The 8403-nt window shown below is 41.6% G+C and overlaps 1 protein-coding gene across 1 annotated transcript; it reads left to right on the top strand.

Annotated features, from left to right (window-relative positions):
• The first annotated feature begins 216 nt into the window (after positions 1 to 216).
• Positions 217 to 1920, top strand: LOC140735104 (hemoglobin subunit beta-like). Its single transcript, XM_073059900.1, has 3 exons — positions 217 to 372; positions 639 to 846; positions 1507 to 1920. The coding sequence occupies exons 1-3, from the start codon at positions 281 to 283 to the stop codon at positions 1633 to 1635; spliced, it is 429 nt and encodes a 142-aa protein (XP_072916001.1). The 5' UTR covers positions 217 to 280; the 3' UTR covers positions 1636 to 1920.
• The last annotated feature ends 6483 nt before the right edge of the window (positions 1921 to 8403 follow it).

Below are 8403 nucleotides of genomic sequence, written 5' to 3'. Positions count from 1 at the left end.
AATTAATATTCAATGAAATTGGAGAATGATTCTGTGCATTGGATAGGCAGAGTGAAGTTCAGACAAGGAATTTCTCAACAAGTGTTTATCTTAACATTCAAACACAGAAGGATTGCTGCCCAACTTTGGAAAGTGTGTCCAGCCCACCAAGTACTCTGCCTATTACAGTTGAGTGTAAGTCTGAGATGAGTCATTTTGCAGCCTATAAAAGTGAAGTCAAAACTCCAGATCAACACAGCTTTCTTGTGCAAGCAGTGACAGTGAGAGCTTAACAATCAAAATGGTGAAATTAACACAGGCTCAGGAACAATACATCAGGAACAAATGGGACCAACTGGATAAGCAAATGATAACTGCCCAAGCTTTGGCAAGGTATGATGAAAATGTATTTTTTGTTTTATATTTAAGTCACATCCTGTATTTTTGACTATGGCTCCAGTGCAAGTTATTTAATTTTCTATGCTTGCCTAGATGTTGCTACAGGGTGAGGGAACTAGTATTCAACACTGTGCTGAGGTTCTAGTTAAACCCACTGTAAGTCTATTGGAGAAAAATTTCCTCAATGATGAGCTTTGAGAAATACTTAAGCTCAAGAATATCACAAAATAAATTGGACACTTTGTCTTTTTTCTTTCTAGGGTATTTGCAGTCTATCCTTGGACAACCAGGCTGTTTAAAAATTTCAATGGCCATTTTGCAGCCTGTGACCCTGGTGTTCAGACTCATGCAGGCAAAGTGCTAAAGGCTCTAAACACAGCAATTAAAGATTTGAACAGTATTGAAACCAATTTCTATGAACTTAGCAGTAAACATCAAAAAATCGGAGTGGACACTCAAAACTTCAAGGTACAAACTAATCTTTTTATGGTGTGCTCACTTTCACTAAAGGGGTGCTATAAGTATTTCCTAATTACAGAGCCATAAAAAGCACGGCAACCAACATCATGGACTTAACTGCAAGAAAAAGGAGGAGACCTGGTTTCGGTGGAAAAAATTGCCCCCTAGTTTTCCTCATGAATTAGATCTGGGAACAGGTTAGAAAATTTAATCATTTTAATGAGAGCTATTTACACTGGATGCTCACTCAATGACCCATGCACTAGGTTAGACAGAATTGCACAGGACCACAAGTTGATTTCAAGTTCCTTTTATTCATCATCTGACAGATGCAGATTTTTTTCTACTTCCCTGCTCCAGAGACAGATACAATCCTCACATTGGCTGCTGTCTGCAGAGAGTTCGCTCCAGTTTGCTGTGCTTCAGGTTAATTAGCTACTGTTTGACAAAAAGAGTCAGAAGAGCTTTGATGGGCACATGAGACTGGAATATGTTGTCGGTGTACAGGGAAAAAGGTGGAGCTTAATGTATTTGCACCACTGGGAATTGACCCTGACCCAGAGGACACAATGGCCTCCTACTGGGCTGTTCTGTATGAAGTCATTGGAGGTTTAAGTTTTGCTTTCCAGTTTTGTTTCAATGTTGTATAATTATTGTTTTTCTTCACAGCTTCTCAGCCAAGCCTTCATTGTTGAACTCGCTCTTCATGATAAAACGGCATTCGGACCAGAGGAACATGAAGCTGTCTACAAGTTTTTTAAACTGGTGACAGAAGGTCTCTCCAACAACTACCATTAAATCTATAACCTGCAGCCTCCACCAGCTTCAGAAATGCAATGAAAACATGTATTATCTGCATCTATAATGTGTTGTTTGCTTAAAGGACTTGTGTAACATCAGGTTCAAGTCATGCTAACATAAAGTGGCACAATATTCCTCTTTGTATGGTAATTTTGTTCAACACTTGGAAAATGTCTGTAAGCATTCCTTTTACTTCAATAGAGAAACAATATTTCACTCATAATTAGGGCTAAATTGTTCATTTCCAGAGAATGAAAATTAAAAGATCTGTGACTTACACAATGTTGAGATGAACAATGGTTTGGTGTTAAAAAACAGACATTGTGCTGTAGGAACTTTCAGTGTCTCAGGACAGAACAGGTCAAAGCATTTTTCATCTGCTGAGTAGTTTAGAAATAACAACTGCAGTACTTTGGGGAAAAGAAGGAGCTAATTTCTCACATATTTCTTGTATTTCATAAAAAAGTACCAGGCCATTCAGAACAATTACCACACCATTGCATTTTCTGTACCCATACTCCCACACGTCCAATAACACTTCTCTGATTCTCCCACCACCATCTAATATTCGTCCATTTTTGTACCATATAGTTTGGATTGATTGTAAATGTTTGTCCAGAAAAAGCAATGACTTATTTATCAGCGAGCCATCTTTAAAAGAGATTTGATGACGGGGGTAACACCTACACTTCTCTTAAATAATTTGCCCACAATGTCGATGCTCACCATGATGCTGATTTTAACTTATCTCATCTACTTGAACATGCTTTATGTCTTCCCATTATCTGCCCGTTCGAATACATGTCTAAATGCCCGTTTGACTTTGCTGTCATATCTGCTTCTACTGCTCCCCCTGACAACACACACTAGGCACCCATCACACCCTCTCTTGTACCCTCTACAGCACCCACTACACTAGGCACCCGTCACTCCCTCTCTTGTACCCTCCACAGCACTCACTACACTAGGCACCCATCACTCCCTCTCTGACACCCTCTACAGGCACCCACTACACTAGGCACCCATCACTCCCTCTCTTATACCCTCCACAGCACCCACTACACTAGGCACCCATCACTCCCTCTCTTGTACCCCCTACAGCACCCTCTACACTAGGCACCCATCACTCTCTCTCTAATGTACCCTCTACAGTACCCTCTACACTAGGCATCCATCACTCTCTCTTATGTACCCTCTACAGCACAAGAGCAGGACCTTTGTCCCACAATGTCGATGCTCACCATGATGCTGATTTATACAAAACCCATTTCACTATGTACACTTTCTCCTCATTCCCTCTCTGTTCAAATACCTGTCTAAATGCCTCTTCGACTTTGTTACTACATCTTCTTCCACTACTACCCCCGTTAGCGCACTCTAGACATCTACCATTCACTATAAAAACACCCTACCTTGTAAATCTGCTCTAAGCTCTCACTTTCTCTGTTAAAGCTAAGCTCCCTAGTATTTGACATTGCTATCCTGGGTTTTGCACTCTGTCTGCAAATCTCAGTTTTATCTACTTCTCAGGTCACACTCTGGCTCCAACAAGTTCTTCCAACTTCCCCCTTTATCTACTTCCTGCCAACAGTATTGTGAACCTCTTCTGCATCTTCTTCAAAGCTTCTATAGCTTCCAGTGCAGTGACCAGAACTGCTTATAGTATTCCAAGTGTGACCTAAGGACTTCACATCGGTGTGAACAGCGTTCATGATCTGATTACACATTCATCCTTTCATAATCAGTTCCCCCACACCCTCTTTCTCATTTCCAAGACATCACTGGCCGCAGCCAACTTCTCACTGCATTCGACGTTCTGTCATAGTTTCACCCATTCTTCATCACACAATTGCAAACAGAATGACCAGCATGTTCCATGAATGCCTGGCAATTCCACTGCTGATGGCTCTGCCTGAGTGAAACAATATCCATTGAGTGGAGAAGAGTGAGGATTGGTGGAGGACACCTGGAGAAGTCTCACCTCTTCCCAGTGGTCGAAGAAGGCTTGGAGATGAACAGAGTATTATCCTTAGCAGAGAAGATGACATGTGACTCAGGGGTAATATCTCTGATGAGACAAAGTCACCTTAGTCAGAGTTGATTACCCCATTGGCTCAGTGCTTCTCACCATCTGCGAAGAGTCACTTCTTCAAACTCTCTCAAAAGCAATGAAGGGGAGGATTTAAGACTCTTGGAAAGACCTTTTAGACTGATGATTCAGCAAAAAGGCACAAGCAGAGAACGGCAACACAGATTCTTCTTGTGGGAAGTCTCTGTCAGAGGGCTCCATTCTCCCAGACCTGTGCAGCTGGACGTGTGAAGGAGCAGGTGGGTGAATATACCTTGAATTGAAATGTGAAATGGTCTGAGAGTTAAAGACCGCTGGAATGTACAGTGACTGGAGACCAGCTTGAACAATTGAGAAAATTCTCACAGATCCTTCCATCTATTACCAGAGTGAATTGTGAGCACCCCTAAACCATCCCCCACACCCTTAGAACAATTTCATTGGAATTTCAAGTAAGTAAAATAATTGTTTATTAGATTTGGGTCCAGCTACCCTAATTTCACACTCTCTAATCCGCTGTTGTAATATTTATTACCTGTTTTCTCTAGTTAAGTTTATTAATGTCATGAAAATTGGTACTTAGCTCACACCAACCATCAAACACACATTTACAGAATGCTCCAGTCATCCCATGTTTATATTCACCACAACCATGGCAATCTACACATCTGAGCATGTCTTCCTGTTTCTGACTACACATAACAATAATTCCAACATGCACCATTGGATTTGGATGCTGTGCCTCTTCCTAAACATCAATCTTAAACACATTCAGTTTCTACTCCAACACTGGACCTATAAATACACCCAATCATTATTAAGGAGATACAGGTTATTGTAAAGTTCAATTATGTTAGATATGTGTAACAGACGTGATATAGAGATGGAGCAAAGTTGGTACATTTATTTCCAAAGTGTGGGAGTTCAACTCTAGACTCTACTTCACACATCCATCCCTTATATTCAGCTCTAAGTTCTGAGAATGGAGGAGTTGCAATTGTGGTTCTTTCTCTGGGATCACTCTTCATAAGCTGGTCCCCTAATCTATAGGAAGATAAATCCTATCTTGTGATCACTGTTGTACGGTGTTTGCTCACAAGCTGTAGCAGAGGGAAGGTGTTCTCTGCTGCAGAAACCACTGATATCTACAAACGTTCGTATATTAATAGATGTCAATAAACTATATAACCATATAACAATTACAGCACGGAAACAGGCCATCTCGGCCCTTCTAGTCCGTGCCGACGCTTACACTCACCTAGTCCCCTTGACCTGCACTCAGCCCATAACCCTCCTTTCCTTTCCTGTCCTTATAACTATCCAATTTTACTTTAAATGACAATATCAAACTTGCCTCTACCACTTCTACTGGTAGCTTGTTCCACACAGCTACCACTCTCTGAGTAAAGAAATTCCCCCTCATGTTAACCCTAAACTTTTGCCCCTTAACTCTCAACTCATGTCCTCTTGTTTGAATCTCCCCTACTCTCAATGGAAAAAGCCTATCAACGTCAACTCTATCTATCCCCCTCATAATTTTAGGTACCTCTATCAAGTCCCCCTTCAACCTTCTATGCTCCAAAGAATCAAGACCTAACTTGTTCATCTTTTCTCTGTAACTTAGGTGCTGAAACCCAAGTAACATTCTAGTAAATCCTCCTGTACTCTCTCTATTTTGTTGACATCTTTCCTATAAGTCAGTGACCAGAACTGTACACAATACTCCAAATTTGGCCTAACCAATGCCTTGTACAATTTTAACATTACATCCCAACTCCTATACTCAATGCTCTGATTTATAAAGGCCAGCATACCAAAAACTTTCTTCACCACCCTATCCACATGAGATTCCACCTTCAGGGAACTATGCACCATTATTCCTAGATCACTCTGTTCTACCGCATTCCTCAATGCCCTACCATTTACCATGTATGTCCTATTTTGATTAGTCCTAACAAAATGTAGCACCTCACATTTATCAGCATTAAACTCCATCTGCCATCTTTCAGCCCACCCTTCTAACTGGCCTATATATCACCTCACATTGTCACAGATCACAAGCTCCTGATTTCAGAGTTCTATGTGATTAAGCCAGTGTTTCATATGTGCAAAGATGTGCTTTGGTTTTAAGACCATTTTTAATATGCTATAAAATATGTCGGCATGGTAGTTTAGACATTAATGCAATCGCTTCACACCCGCAGCTGTAAGATGAGGGTCTGATTGCCCAGCACTGCCTGCAAGAAGATTATTTTTTCTCCCCATCGCTGTGTGCATTTTCTCCAGGTCTTCTGGCTACCTCTAACATTCAAAACCCAAGTTTTAGGAGTTACTCAATTGTGGGCAAGTGATATTGGTGCCAGAAGTGTGGCAACGTTTCTCAGCTGACCAGGATAATCTTCACTGATTTGATTTGTTGTGACTGACACATTTCACTGTATGTTTTGATGTACATTAACAAATAAGGCTAATCTTTTTTCTATTGATTTCAAATTGCTGCCTAACGTTTTCCATGGTTGAGAGTGACATGAAACTCTTATTAAGTTCTCCTGTCATTTATTAGCCCCAATAACTACCTCTCCATCATCATTTTCCAGCAGTCCAATATCTATTCTTGCTTCTCTTTTACTTTTTATATATCTGAAAAAACTTTTGGAATCCTCTTTTATATTATTGGCCAACTTACCTTCAGATTTTATCTTTTCTCTATGGCTTTTTAGTTGCCTTCTGTTGGTTTTTAAAAGCTTTCCAATTCTCTAATTTCCCATTACTTTTTTCTTAATAATATGCTCTCTCTATTCCTTTTATTCTTACTTTGACTTCCTTTGTTGGCCACGGTTGCTTCATCCTCCCTTTAGAACACTCTTCACCTTTGAGGTGTGTCTGTCCTGTGCCTTCTGAATTTCCCACGGTCATTGCTATGCTGCTATTATCCCCTTTCAGTCTACTTTGGCCAGCTCCTCTCACATGCCTCTGTAGTTCCCTTTACTCCACAGTAATACTCATACATCTGACTTTATCTTAACCCATCGATGGAGCAGACACCCTGCCTCTCATGAACCAAGCGTTTCCAAATCCAAGACACTTGGCCAAAAACCTTTTTTTATAAAGGTCTTGATAGAAACGTTGACTGTCCATTTCCCTCTTCAAATGCTGTTTGATGCAGTTCCACCTCCAACTTGACTCTTTGCTGCAGATTCTAGCAGTAATCCCTTGTGTCATAGATTTGTGACCCTCTTCATGATTGTGATGGAAGTGCCTAGTCAATGTCTGTGTTGTGTGTTGCATTGAAGTACTGTATATTCACAAGGTGCAGTACCACTGGTTGGGCACCAGAGCTTCAGGTTAAATTCATGATGATTCACCTCATAGGGATAGTGGTCACGGCCTCTAATCACTATCAGCAATCATTTCAAACTTTTAGGAATGTTGGTGGGATCTATGGTGTATCACAACAGGGGCCAGTCTGGAGATAGCAATGGATAGTGTGGAGAGAAGGAGAGAGGTCCGAAAAGAATAAGGACTCAGGACAATGGACAGTTCATTGCGAAGCACTGGTGGGATAAATCTTAACTTAAAAATCAATACGAAGGACTTCTGATGAGGCACGAGGCAAGATGGCAGCACAGCACCGAGCACTGACATATAACCCTCCTTTTTCACGCTCTTTATGGCTCATAGACGGTCTTAATACAAGTCTGAGTCGGAAAAAGATCTAACTAAATACATGACAAAAAAAAGATCCAAATTCAACCAAGAAACAAGATACCAGCAGACGACGCCAAGCTAGCGATTCAGCCAAGGAAATAGCTATGCTAATTAAGCAAACAATGGCAACGGAGATGGAATTGCTGCAAGAAATGGTAGCCCACTTGCTAAAGAAGTTGCTGGAAAAGGTTCTTGACCCCATACAGAAGCATCTGGTAGAGAATGACAACATTCTCTGGTCATTAAAGGAGCAAGCAGACATTCATGCTAAAAAATTTAGCACGGTCTTCAACAAAATAGACAACATTCAGGTTAGCTTACACAAGAATGAGAAAGATACTAGCTCCTGTCTCGTGGAGGTGACTAAGATATGGAAGAAGTTAAACAACTTGGAGGATAGATCCAGAAGAAACAATGTACGGCTGGTTAACTTACCGACAGGCGCTGAGGGTGACGATCCGAGAGTTTACCTCCAGGAGATGCTCCCTAATTGGATTCCGGCGCTCAAGAACTCCCACAGCACTCCACTGGAGATCGATAGAGCACACAGGATCTTTTCCAACAACACCTCAAGACCGCGGACCATGATTTTTAGGCTTCTACGGTACACCGACCCGTAGGCTATCCTGGAGGGTGCGAGGAAAGCCAAACCTACTATCCCTGATGGCACCCAGCTGCAGTTCTTCGCTGACTACAGTCCCGGCACAATGCAGGAACGGCAGGGATACAAGGAGATCTGCGCTAAGCTTCAACAGAAGGGGATCGACTCGTTCCTCATATACCCGGCGATTTTGAGATTGAATATCAAGGGCATGAAGATGTCATTTGACTCAGCAGAGGAAGCGAAAGAAGCCCTGAAATCATTGGTGCTGGGAGATATGGAAGAAGACCCTGGACAAAGTCCACACGCCCCTCAGGAGGAGATGGAACTGCATTAAGACCTCGGACCAACCTGTATGTGCAATCTAACAGGCACGAGCAAGTTAACA

The sequence above is a fragment of the Hemitrygon akajei genome, chromosome 11 (assembly GCF_048418815.1).
Source record: "Hemitrygon akajei chromosome 11, sHemAka1.3, whole genome shotgun sequence".
NCBI classification, from domain to species: Eukaryota; Metazoa; Chordata; class Chondrichthyes; order Myliobatiformes; family Dasyatidae; genus Hemitrygon; species Hemitrygon akajei.
Note: the sequence above shows the minus strand (reverse complement) of the source record. Positions and strands in the feature narration are given on the sequence as shown.